General features: G+C 37.0%; 1 protein-coding gene across 1 annotated transcript in view; it reads right to left on the bottom strand.

Annotated features, from left to right (window-relative positions):
- Positions 1 to 9,718: 9,718 nt before the first annotated feature.
- Positions 9,719 to 14,466, bottom strand: part of LOC108734669 — a 182,248-nt gene continuing 177,500 nt past the window's right edge. The window contains exons 8-9 of the mRNA XM_018466315.1: positions 11,948 to 12,228; positions 9,719 to 11,124 (exon numbers count right to left, since the gene is read on the bottom strand). Of these exons, the coding sequence (XP_018321817.1) occupies positions 10,549 to 11,124; positions 11,948 to 12,228 (857 nt within the window). The 3' untranslated portion in view covers positions 9,719 to 10,548. The remainder of the gene's footprint in view (positions 11,125 to 11,947; positions 12,229 to 14,466) is intronic.

Below are 14,466 nucleotides of genomic sequence, written 5' to 3' on the forward strand. Positions count from 1 at the left end.
AATAAAATAATTCGAAGTGGTCTGTATTCTGTCGAAACTGCCAGACGCGGATCGCGATTTCGATCGTTTTGGATCTCATCAGCACGTCGCAGACAGCTCCGACAGAAGACAGAACACAGACCAACTTTTACCAGCTGTCTTAACAGTGCGTTTTAGAAAATACCACAAATGGCGCGGTAAACGCCATCTGTAGTACGATGCTACATTTTAGGATTTTCATTTCATAATTTTAGGACCTCCCTGTCCTTGTCGCAAAAGGGTCACAATTATATGAAGCCCCATTCTCCTGGTGTGATTTTTTCTTTTGCACATTTCTTGCAAGTGACTAGTTCATTCGGTATTTTATAAGCCTTGCTGCATATTATGAAGAGTATCACCACTTCCGCGGGTTGGGCAATAACTAACCGACTTCATCCATCATCTTCAGTAGGTCGAAGACTCGTTGATACACACTCAACACCTTCCCATCCTGAGCCAATCTTCGCATTTCTTCAAAAGTAAAACATCTCTAACTATGAACTGTAAACAGTTATCTAATCTAAAAGTTTCTCTGCGTCTCCTTACTATTGTTTCTGCTGTCAATAAAACTCTACTATTCGTTCCATAGTGAACTTTGTTCTCTTACTTCTTCCAATACCCTTTTATTTCTAACCTTTTCTGTCCACGGTATTTTCATCATCCTAACTGACTTCCTAGATATCGAAAATCGGCGACTTCTTTTAGTTTTTCGTCACCAATTCTTGTAACCTTAATCCTATATTCATCTCCCTTTTACATAGGTACTACCCAACATTAAAAAGTGAAGTTTAGCGTTAGGGTTGTAATAGATATTCGCATCCGCATCAACAACTGCGGATAATTCGCAGAAATTTTAAAATCCGCACCCTCGTCATTATCCGCAAAGATAAACTGCTAAAATCCGTATCCTCGTCCGTATCCGCACATTCCGATAAGGACATCTAGCGGATATTTGTAGAGCTACAATGCTACAACAGCAAACACAATATTTATGTTGAAAAACTATCAACGTTAGGTCGGGTTAGCGAGCTATCGATAAATTTCCTAAAAATAACAAATAAAAAGTACTGACTAGGTCCTTAAAATGTATGAATATAAAAGGATTAGCCAACATTAACAATCCTGAGAATTGTAAGTATTTTAAACCATCCGCGAATGTAAAATTTTAATTATCTGTATCTTTATCCGCATCCACTAAAGCACATCAGTTACCTACGACTTTATTGCATACATGGTCGAGTGAGACACCATGCAATCTCCGAATTTTATGGGTTAAACTGCTAAACAGTCTGAAACAATTTTAAAAAAACTGAATGGTGCATGCTTGTACGCTGTCTATAAATTATTGTTTACCTTTGAAATGTTTTTATTGCTTCTGCTTCGAGCGGTTGAAACAAAGCAAACTGGTAACCATCTTCCGTTGTACTTCTTGTAGGTAGGTACGAGAGGGAATACAATAGTCGTGTTTATGTGCGTATCTAATAATGTGCGATCGTAAACAGGCATGTAACATGCTAGTAGGTACATAGTTATGGTTATGGGTGATTGGAGATTCCATTGGATCTATTGGCTGAGTGGTGTTGTGTGTATTTCTTATCTGGATCTGTTCGAATTAAATAGTTTATATGTTTACAAAGTGGAAATAAAAGAATCCATAGACGTACAGAGTGTTTTGGAGGTAGGCGTATGTGAAACAGGTAACGGTTCTTGATCAAGTGTTTGATTGTTTCAACTTAGGACCCGGCGCAAAATAAGACGCAGTTTGATGGAAAATTGTTTATTAATGACGACGAAGTTGTATCAGTAAACTATTCCCGCTGAATTGTCTACTTCTGTTTAATTTAAAGTCATTAGAAGTAGGTCAGTGTGTCAGTGTCATAGGTCAGTGCAGAGTTCTTTGCATTAATTATTGCGTACCACGGTCGGAGCGTAGTCCTCGTCTTATTCCGTTTGACGTTTTGGTATTGGATTGTATGAAAAGTGCGTATATCAAATGCCAGTGCAAAACGCTGATAATTTTCACGACCGTTGATGATCGCTGCAAATGAAGTAAGTCAAATGTCTCACTTTTTTGTGTGACTCAGAAATGATCACCCGGCTTCGTCGGGGTTTCTTTCAACTTTTTTTGTCCCTTAACCACGCTGTTTTACTCACCATGCGATTCCCTATTGCATCTAGTTAACACCCTCCAGAGTTTGCTATTTATTTCTGAGACACCCTGTATAATCGGGAATTTACTAGAATAGTTTCTGGTTTGCGAATTTTATATCGAAATATCGCAACTATATACGTATATTAAGCTACGCTTCTGCTTTCTTGTATTTCTTCCTTTGGTGGTTCAGTCGTGGAGGAGTATGGCGGAGGTAACATTAGATGCAGATTTATCCTTTTAGTTTGTTAGTCGGGTTTCTAGTAGATTTACGATTCCGATTCGGTGCATTAAAGCAACCAGGGCGGGACGTCGGTGTTGGGGGGAAAAGGGGCCGAGCGAAATTTAAGATTTCAGTCGTAGCAGCCCTTGTAACGAGGATTATATGCGGTCAGTGGCCGTACTCGCGGAGTTTCCGCACCGCACATTTCTTTCAGTTGTTATACTCAAGTTCTTTCTGATAAATTCTAGCTGAGAACAATCCTAGAGACTTTCGAGTACATATTAGCTGTAAACAATGGTAAATACATTCGAGAACATTCTAGTATATTCTCACTTACACATAATGGTTCTCGAATATTCTAGAACGTTCTTGGGTCTTTGGACTCAGTTCGTTCTAGTAAATTCTGGCTGAGAACAATCCTAGAAACATTCGAATACATATTGGCTGAAAAAAATGGTAAAAGCATTCAAGAACATTCTATATTCTATATTCTCACTTATACATAATGGTTCTCGAATATTCTAGAACGTTCTCGGCTCTTCGGACTCAGTTCATCCTACTAAATTCTAGCTGAGAACAATCCTAGAGACTTTCGAATACATATTAGCCGGAAACATTGATAAAAGCATTCAAGAACATTCTATATTCTATATTCTCACTTATACATAATGGTTCTCGAATATTCTAGAACGTTCTCGGCTCTTCAGACCTGTTCAGTCTAATAAATTCTAGCTCAGAAGAAGATATTGAACGCATTGCATAGGGGTGTTGATGCGAAGATTAGGTAAAATTCATAATTATAAGGTTGTCAGTCCTTTTTGATGCAATTCATCAGGATACTGAAATACATGTGTTTAATGATAGGCTTTTAAGTACTTGGCAATTTTAAGAACTGCCAAGTTGAGAAAAAATTATAATAAAACTGATGAACTGCGAAAGTCACATTTCCTTAGACCCCCTCTCCTTTTGTTTTATCTCGTCACGCTAAACAGTAACCCTCCTTCCCACTTATTAGCGAATTTATTTTAAGAACAGCCCCTTACTTCCCTGTGCGCTATGCTACGATACAATTTAGACATATGTAGTTACCTTGCGGCTCATGTGTATAGGTAAAAGTAAGAGCAATCTTGGAGAAGTTGCAGTAGCTAATAGTCTTAAATATTTGAGTAGAAGGGAAAAGTTGAAGAACAGTTTTAAGTTTGTTTAAGAAACCACTCTACACGGCTGGGATAGCAATTTAAACTTTAAGGAATCTCTTTTATAATACCTATCTACTGATGGTAACAACGAGAAGTGAAGTTTCTTACTATGTATGAGGGGGCGTTTTTAAGTTCGCGAAATGGGGGGTGGGGGTAAGAAGTGGAAATAAAAGTACGAATTTATTTTTCCTTTTCAATATATTCACCTGCTACCCTTATACATTTTTCCGATCTTTCAATTAACTTATGTATACCCTGGAAAAAAAATGTTTTTTCTTTATCTAAAAAGTACGCCGAAACTTGATGCTTCACTTCTTCGTCGCTTGAAAATTTCTTCCCACGAAGACTTTTTTAAAGTTTGGGAATACGTGATAATCGCTGGGAGCTAGGTCAGGACTGTAGGGTGGATGAGCCCACTTTCGAAGCCCACTTTCTGCAGGGCAGCGATCACAACACGGCTCTTGTGAACAGGCGCGTTGTCGAGCAGAAGAAGGACACCTTTGGTCAATTTTCCTCTTTTTTTTTCTTTGACTGCTTCCTTTAACCGCTCTAGGATTCAAGCATAGTATTTTCCGGTTATGGAGACATATTTATCTTTATAATTGCTCAATAAGATCCCTTCCGACTCCCAAAAGACTGTCGCCATGATTTTCCCAGCCGAGTGTGACATCTTCAACTTCTTGGGTGGTTGTGTGCTTTTTTGTGTCACTTTTTTGAGTCCTGTTTGGACTCAGGTTCATAATGATGAACCTAAATAATGTCCGAAAGGAGACAGATCATTTTATCATAAATGATATACGACAATTTTTAGTTTTTAGTTATTTAATTTTAATAATTCTATTGCCCACTGAACACCCTATAACATCAACAAACTTGTCTCTGCTGTTCAAAGAATTATTTTGTTAATGTGTCCGAACATTTTTGTTATGTACCTAATTATTATAGATTCGACTTGCTTCTAAATGTAATTGGGCATTCCCAAGATGACGTGTTTGCCTTTAAAGGAAAACCAAATTGAAAAAAGGAAAACTTCAATGGGTCAGAACCATCGAGCAGTTTTCGATCGAATTTTAAATCAGAAAAGTAACTAAATTGAAGCGCGTTTCTGCCGCACGCTCGCCTTTAGAGCGAGATCGGTAGGACTTGATAATAAACGACATTAATTATCGCGGGATTTAATTGAGGCAACGTGTTTTAGAGCTTCAGAAGTAATTTAAGTTCTTCCATTACCCTGGCTGCACGGCACGGCGCGGCGCGTCGCGTCGCGTCGAAACGGAGACCATTGTAATTGAAAACAACAATTCGTGTACAATTGTCTAGCGTCGCGGAGACAACAGTAAGTCCTTCACCTCCCGTCGCGACGTCACGGTACGACGACCGATGATGTCGTCAGACACCCGACACGATTTATGTATCGACGTCCACTGACTTATTTAATTAAATAACTGCAGGTGTAGTTATATCTATTGGGATCCGTCAAATGGGCATACACCATCTGGTGGCAAAATTTATAACTCGAATGAGGGAAAAATTTACATAGGAACTGTGCACGCAAATTGTAAAATTGTTTATTAAAATAATAAAACACGTTAAAAAAGTAAAAATTTTTTTGATGATGGAGTCGACGAAGTTTTCTTCTAAAGTTAAATCAAATAAAAAGTTAATATGTTCAGTGAAAAGCTGCAATAGCACTTCAGACATAGATCTTCACTCTTCACCTACATTAACTACTTTCCAATAAAAACTAACCGTTTTATATATGTAAAAAATATATTCGGAAAATTAGAGAAAAAAGTAAACTAATAGAAGCTTGGATGAAAGCAGTAGGTATCAAAGAAGTGAATTCCGGAATAAAAATTTGTTCACGTCATTTTAATGCACATGATTATATTTCAGCAAGTATTTACCATCAGCCATAACCTTAATATTTAAAACTAGAATCATACTAAAATTATAAAGTGAGAAATTATTTATTCCTGTGTAATTGATTTAACACAATTCTAATGATACGATATAAGTATTTTGAGGTTAAGAACCTACCTGCTGCAATACAACAAAGTTGCAATAATGTGTTTGCAAAGTTCTCTTAAATCGGCTTTGCACGTGCAAGTCATTGATATGATATTGCTTAAATCACCCAAAATCACCTCACCAATTACATAAAGTGAATCACTTTTTAAATCCGAAGTTTGTAAAAAGTAGGCAGTAAACTTGGCGGAATTTGAAGGCTAGCTTCCGGATTTGTTATTTCCGAATTTTATAATGTGATTGGCATTAAAAACACGCTCACCTTCAACGAAATTTCCTTTCCGAGACTTTGTGTCAGCCCAATCGTATATTGTGTCAAAACTTATCATTTTATCGTAATTTAAAAACTTGGAAATTGCACGGTACACTATAGGAACTACGATAAATTTTCCCTAATCGGCGCCATGATTTTAAGCTCCTCCCATTTGACGGATCCCAATGTCTGTAATTTTAATTATCGTTATCACTTAAACAGCTCGCAATATTTATTCGCATGTACCGAATAGTAATTACAGTGGGTTTCTTAAGCGTTTGCCGCAGGCGGCCATCGATTCATTCTACGGTCATAAAACATACACATTGTGTATGCCTTAATTCGTTTCAAAGTATCTTCTGTTTAGCTCTGTCTTTATAATGTGAATTCAATGAAAAACAATTGAAGTGCGGTTGCTCTTCAAAGCAACTAATAATAATAATCAGTCATGCTAACCACGGTGGTTTTGTAGTTAATTTTCATTAAACAAAAACATAAATGCACTTCCTGTGTTTTGGCTACCGCTGTTGTTAATGTTCTTTTTTATCAGCCAACTAATGCGTTTGTTCATTTTCATCTAATATTTATTAATTTTATATGGAACATAGTAATCCTTGAATAGGAATATTTTTTTGGATAATTATCTACAGAGTAATGTCCTTTGCTTACTCACCGTTCCTATTGGTATCTTCATTGGTGAAATTCCAAAATTTCATGATCTATAATATAGGGTTGTTCGGAAAGTCATTTCGTTTTTTTCCCGACAGAGGATTTAATTGTATTCTTTTGCACCCAACTTCACATTTAAGCCGTGTAATTTTTATATGCTTTGAGAGCTCATATAGCAAGGCTTGTGTGTGAAAAATTCCAATTAATTCTACGCAGTAGTTTTTGGTTGGTGCCCTTTTAAATATGGAGAGCGATAAGCAGCATTTTCGACATATCTTACTGTTTTACTACAGAAAGGGTAAAAATGCTGTTCAAGCCAGAAAGAAATTGACTGATGTGTATGGAGAAGGTGTGTTGACAGTACGCCAGTGCCAGAACTGGTTTGCTAAATTTCTATCCAGCAATTTTGATGTCGAAGATGCACCACGTTCGGGAAGGCCGGTTGAAGCTGATAAAGACGCGATAACGGCATTAGTTGATGTGAACCGGCGAATAACAACACGTGAGATCGGATTGAGGTTAAATTTATCAAATTCAACAGTTTATGACCACTTGAAAGGTCTGGGATTATCCTCGAAGCTCGATGTATGGGTTCCCCATGTTCTCACAGAGAGAAATCTGTGTCGCCGCATTGACGTCTGCGATTCGCTTCTCAAACGTCATGAAAATGATCCGTTTTTGAAGCGCATCATCACTGGAGACGAAAAATGGATTGTATACAACAACGTCAGTTTTTTGCCAGCAAAGACCAAAAATTTAATGAGCGTGGAATTATGCTACTACCAGAAAGATGGCAAAAGGTGTTAGACCAGAACGGTCAATATATAATTTAATAAAGTATTTGTTTATTATACGAAAACTGTCTTTCATTTCCACAAAAAAAAACGAAATGACTTTCCCAACAACCCTATAGAACAGCTTGAGATCATCATATTTCTAAACACGCTTTTTGTGAAATTTGTGACTTTGGTGACTTTTTTCTAGAAGTCAGTGTTATTATCATTCTTTTTTTGAACGAATGAACTATATTAGTGTATATTAAACGAGCTTGAGCTTGATTAACAATATTGATCACTCACTTTTTGAATTAGGTAGCCTGGTTTCTAAAATTCGTTAATTAAAGCCTAAAATACTCGTCTCCAGGAATACAGGAATTATCTCAAATGTGTTTCTATGCATCTTGTACTTATAATTATTATTTGAGAGACGTTTAGGTCCTGATTAGCTAATGAATTTCATTTATACATCCTTTCCTTAATTTAGTTTACGTTAGCCGATTTTTGTGAATTCAGATTGGATCGTGTACTTTTGAGATGCAGATATCTCGCCCACTATTCTGAATATTATTACCTCCGATAATTTTCAATATGGATTCCACGGAATAAGAAGTTGATATTCATTGAATCCTGGAACGCCTGATATTATTAACTATGGAAATTTGCATAGTAAGTCGAGTTCGTTCGGAGAGCATTCTTCCCGGAACGATTGAAAAAGAAAGGGTCGCGAATGAGAAAAGGCGCAGTATTAATAAAGATTACTCAGCGTTTTCGTATCAATATAACGTACGTTAAGAGATTCAAGAAATAATTTGTATTTGCTCATGAATGAACGTTTCTGATCCGTGATTTTTGTTTTTCTTCATTTCCGCTAACGAAGCGTGTTTGCCAGAAAGTAATTAATTCATTCATGTTGTTTGCATATTAACAAGTCATTTTTATCGTTTCGTTATAACCAATTTTTGCTACAATAGCCAATTAATAGTGCAAAGTCCTACGTAAGAACAGAAATTCAATACTCGTTAAGCTTCAAAGACCAGCGCTACTCCGGAATTGTAAGATCTTTTATTTTATTTACTTAGAATCCTTTTTACAGCATTAGTTATAATGGATAATTGACTTTACTTAATTTTTATTAATATCATATACGAAGTTTTTATTGTTGCTTTATTTTGTCGTTAAAAGTTTCCAACGCTCTTTTGTTTGAGACTAATTTCTTTCTTCCACCTGAACAAAACAATGTGTGACGAAATAGTCATTGTGGTGAATAAACTATTTTGTAACTTTGTATTTATATCCGTTACTAAAAGAAGAATGAAAAGCCTCCCCGATTTAAGAGTCATTGCACTACACGTGTTAATATTTGGTCGTAGTGGGTTATCAGCATCAATTAATTATCTATATTTTGTCAACATCGACGTGGAATGCAGTAGTCTCGAGGGGACGTTACTACCTTTCGGGGTTTAATATCAGCTTATACATAAAAAAAAACTGAGTATTTAATGGCTGTCTTTATATCAGTTAAATAAATAGTAAACAATAGGGATCTCAATTAGGAACCCTGTGGAACTCCACATTTGACTAGATAGTTATCCAATGATATTTTTTCCGTTCTTTGTAGCATAAATATTCCAACCAAACAAACCAGAATTGATTATTTAACGTCATAGTTGCTTATTTATTTTTTACTAGTAATTTTTACTTGCTTCTTCTTCTTGCTGGTATACTTCATTTACTTTCTCTAGCGATGTGCCCCTTCCAATGTCTTCGATGCGCGCTGGCAAAATCGTAGGTAGGGAGAAAAAAGCTCATAATACTCTCGACTCTTGTTCATTAAACATACTTTTTCATACAGTACTTGCCAAAAATTTTGTTCAGTTATGAATAGTAGTGCGAGTCGAAAACAAGCGTTAAAGCCTTTAATATGTCTTCAAATATAAATAAACATCTCGTTGATGTTTTCAGTAGTAAATAGTACCAATAACAGCACATTTGAGCAATACAATTGTAGTGGATAAAATGGTCAATTTTTCCGTGCAGTACTGTATGGATTATACGCTCCTCACCGGTTAAGAGTTTCGCCGAGAGTTGTCTCCTTTCTTTTCTGACCTAGTGCTGTTCTTTTCTAATTTGCGCCGGTCAAACTGAAGGCCACATCGCTACAGAAAGTACACGAAGTATAACAACTTAATATGTTTAAAAGCCATCATTTTTAAGATAAGACTTACGAGGTATTATTATTGATTCATGGTTTTGCAATTTTGCGTTGCATTACCAATAAATAATTTGCCCATTCTCGGTTGAACATTCACTATTGTTATGGAATAGAGGTAGTTTGATAATTGGCAAAGGAAATGTTTTAAAAAAGTAATAAAAAGTAAATAATTTATTGTATCCTATAAGTTACAGCACGCTTCTATTAAAAAAAAACATGTCATAAATTAATAAGAGTATGTAAAGATAAAAGCCCCAAAGCGGTATTTCGGACCTTATTATTATCGTTATTGTTACTATAATAATTATTTGTGCCATTTGAAAGACCGCATTTGGTTGACAATCGGGAATCGAGGACAAGCACTTAAAATTATAAATAAAATTCCTAAATAATACATAAATATACACACGCGCTCGTTACGGTTTGTCCGAATACAAGTTCTCCCATTCACACGTTTACGACTCACGGTCGTCCTCGAATCCTTCCTGTACGTCCATTTCTTCTAATAATACGGAAAGCATTTTCTCAATTTTCGAAAGCAGAGAACGAAGAGTATAAAGTATTCAGTTAATGTCCACATTGCCTCACATCTGCATCATCCCTTGAAGAAGATTTTCACCGACCTCCTAGTGTTTCCGGGAAATTTTTACTTTTTTTCCGAAAGTTTATTGCAATTTTGATGTTTGGTTAGTAATACTCATACAAAATTCCGATTATCGCGCAGACTACTACAAATACCTTAGATGAAGCACTTGGGAGTTGTAAGCTGGTTAGAAAGGCTTTTAATTTCGAGGAAAAAGAAACCATTTAGAAACTGTTTTTTAACTAGCCATAAATATTATTGTTCGGTTTGATTGATTTCGTTCGATTTTCAAACCAGCTTACAACTCGAAGCGGGTTACCGTTAAGACTATCTCTCTTCTTATTGATGAATAATCTCATTGTCATTATAAAATCGGAAAACCGATTTTTTAAAGAAATATTTTATTGCAATGACTAAAGTGGGCTATGCGATTTTTCAAAAACGACGACTGTGGGCGTAACCGGAAGTGTAGAGCTTGCTGAGACTATCCGAGTGTTTCGAATTCAATCCGGATGGAATGCTGACGTTGAAGCTCATGTTGTCAGCAGCGAGTTTGTGATCGATACGTTTCTTTTGCCATAACAATGACCAAATGGTAAAGATTGCGACCTGTGCAATGACAAACACTATCCCTAAAATCATTATTCCGGCCATGTTGACGCAAATTCCGGCATCGGAGCCACTGGGCATGAACGCTGTTTCTCCACCGTTGCTTGTTCCTGCGGAATTCGATGGGCTTGGGTTTGTTTCGTTCTCGAAACCGAACTTGTCGGTTATCTGGATCGACTGTACCAAAAGAAGGTCTTCCCGGGCCGATGAGGTGCTTTCGTTTGAGATGGAACGTCTTCTTCTACGCTTTCCGAACGACACGACAGATCGCAGTTCGCCAGTCGATTCTTCTTGGTCACACTGGATGGGCTCGCAAGTTGGCATGCATGGAGTGACAAGAGCACGGAACTGAACAATGTCTGACGAAGGGAATTTGAATGCGTCGAAGTGGGAAAGTAAAACCTGAAACAATTAAACCATTAAATTTTATTGTTCGGATTTGGGAAGATTTTGGAGTACTTATACGTAAATCTAAAGGACCTTTTGCGTTTTGTAAAGACACTCTGTGTCCTTCACTTTAATTTGAAATAGTTTTTGTGTACTTGAGTCAAGTTACGAAGACAAAGAAGTGCTGACAGCGTAGTGAACGCCATTTGCTACTTATTCTGGGATTCAATAATGTTCGACAAGGTCATTTTGGATTTGGGCTTCTAATTGACAACTCAACCCAGTTGATAATTTCTACATTTGGTGCTTTTTAAAAGTTTAATGCCCTCTATTTAGAGGTGTATGATTTATTGTGGATACCGACCTCTCACCAATACCTTTTTGGTACTAAATTCTAAATAATAGTCACATTCCATGCGGATATGTTTGATAAGAGTGAAGACTGGTTCTTTTATATTACAAGATGAATGGCGTAAAGTAATAAAATCCTTCTCATTTAGCCTATTAAAAATAATTTATAGCGGACATCGTTTTCCTGAATTGACCCGAGAGTAGTCTTTTTCGTAATACAAAATTATAGCTTTTCTATATCAATGATTTGAACATTAGTGAACCATTCCTTATTGCAACATTCATAATCAGAATATTTCTATTTTTGTAATTTCTCTGGCGTAGCTTTTCTTATGTTACGACTTCCTCTGTTTGCAATAAAGTAAATTACGTAGTAGTAACTCAGACTTCATGATTTTATGTGATGCTAATTTACGTCAGAGTGAATGCGCAGCTGTGTAGGTTTAATGATGACAAAGCGGCGTTATTGTGCTTTTGTTTTTCATACCTTTCCTGTCTGAGCTGACTTGTAGATTGGTCCCATGATGAAGTGATCGGTTGGACAACCCCGGGAATCGATGAGGACGATTTCGCTAGAGTCAACGCCATCCATGGCTACCAGTTCTCTCACGAAGATTTCGTACGGACTGTTCTTGTCGATGATCTCGAATTTAAGGGCGAGAGGGTCTCCTACTTCGGCACTCGACATAATATCGTCACCATTTCTGTCTGTAATCCGCATGGCTACATTTGGTGAATCGACAGTAACTTCCTCTGACATGGATGGCTCTGAAAAAGAGAGAAAATTGTTTTGTTAATACAAAATATTTGCTGAAACAAAGGGGGGTATCTTTCAATCTGAGAAAGTCTCAATCTGCAAGTAAAAGCTTTTGAAGTTATTCACAGAAGGGTGTGTTCTACCACTTTTAGCTGAAGAATGACCTAGAAAGAGGTTCTGAAGGTCAGAAAGTGGTAAGATGTTGATGGCTTGGCATTATTTTGTATCACGGTTACTTTCTACCAAGGAAATTTCAGAGAAAACGAAATGTGAGCTGGGACACACGGTAGAAGTGGAACTTCAACGGACAAGTGGAGAAACGAATCGCAACAAAATCTTTACTTCAAGTTTTACGGGCAGATTGATGTTAATGTACTTGTCCAATTTGAAAACCTGCTCGTAAAACTTCAAGTAAAAATCTGGCCGGTTTTCAAATTGGACAAGTACATTAACAATCTGCTCGTAAATCTTGAAGTAAACATTTTGTTGCGATTCGTTTTTCCACTTGTCCGTTGCCGTTTGTGTTTCCACTTGTCAATTGAAGTTTGACTTCTACTATGTGTCCCAGCACACATTTCGTTTTCACAGGTTTACTGCAAATTATGATTTGGTTTTTACACACACCGCAAGTAGAGGCAATGATGCCCAGCCACGTGGAGAGCAGAGGTAAGAGAGCAACAGCTGAGCACAGCACACGCCGCCGGGACTCTAGCGGACTCCCCGCTCTCCGCGCGGTTGCGCATTATATCCATCTAATACAGCCGTTGCCCTCTTTCCGCCACCGTCAGTCTTTCTCTCCCTCAGTCGCTGCCGCCTCTCACCACGCGATATACGTCTACCCCCTCCACGCGGCCGTAACCCTTCTATATAGAAGTTTTTCTTCAAAAATTTAGAGAATAAAAAGAAATTCGTCAGACAACGCTGATGTTTGCTAGTGAGATCATTGTCTACGTCCCAAAAATTGCTACATTTTGTGGAATTCCGTTACTAACGAGATCAAATGGGATCGAAATCGCTATCCATGTCTGACTGTTTCTGCAGAATACTAAACATCATAAACTTTTTGTACATATGGTAGTCTAATGGGAACCAATAGGTTTGAAACCGTCATCCACGTCTAACTGCAAGGTTGAGATTGTTCATTTTTCAGTTGAAGTTTAACGGTCAATAAAATTAATAGACGGATGTTGTCGTGTCCGAAGAAACATGCAGTCGAGTCGATTTTTTTTATTTCTGTGGAAAATTAGAGCAATTTCTATCGAATTCGTCGACTCGAGGATAATCGTTGGCTACGTAGCCTAGGAAAAGAAACAGCCCACGAAACGAATTGAGGTTTATTATGGCCATTAAGGGGTTTTATTTTCAAATTCGCATCATTAGTTCAGTCGAGTTGCAGATTTATTTTCTCCCTCGCTACCTCTTAAGCATATTAAGTGGAGACGATTGTTCATTAATCAAAGATGTTTGTTCTTGTTTTCTCTATTAATTTAAGCCTCGAGGCAACCTGAGCGCTCTCAGGCTAACTTTCAAACCTGTTCTATCTCATGCCGTATTTTACCCGCTTTTGTTTATCTCGACTCTTTGTACCTCTTGAAATCGAAAACATTCAGTTAATTATTTCTTAGACACTTTTTATTTTTATATTTATAAATCTTATCTAACCTTCACTGCATTGCATCGAAGAAATTTAATTAGAACTAAACTGCAATTGATTATAATGTCCAGTCTTCCATATACGAAAGGGAATTCTTTCTGGAAAGCTGAGTTTTTCAACGTGGGGTACTCGAACCCTTAGGGTTTGTCAGTTGATCATAGGGGGTTGGCCATAGGATTGATTTAATTAATTTAATATTATGAGAAGATTAGAAAACACCGTATCACAATCATATCGTAAAATTTTCGGCTGTTAGATAAAAGTATACTATCAGAAACAATTATATAAATACAACATGATATTTGGAGATTAATATGCTAATATCTATGCTTCTAGTATAGGTGCGTTTGTGATGCTAATAGGTGCAACTATCTCCTCTGATGATACGAATTTTTGGAATCAGTTGATTATTAAAACGTCTAATCAAAAAATGGAACTAATTACCGCGTTTACATTTTTCGGAATTTTTAATAAAAAATTGCAAATTTTGTCGTCTTCCAGTTGGAGCTGCACAACTCTCAACTGTCAGTGGTTATAGCTATAGGCCCGTCGGCGAAATCTACAATTGTGGACGGGTGCAACTAATATATGCTAC

Source organism: Agrilus planipennis, unplaced genomic scaffold (genome assembly GCF_000699045.2).
Source record: "Agrilus planipennis isolate EAB-ADULT unplaced genomic scaffold, Apla_2.0 scaffold52, whole genome shotgun sequence".
In the NCBI taxonomy this organism is placed as follows: Eukaryota; Metazoa; Arthropoda; class Insecta; order Coleoptera; family Buprestidae; genus Agrilus; species Agrilus planipennis.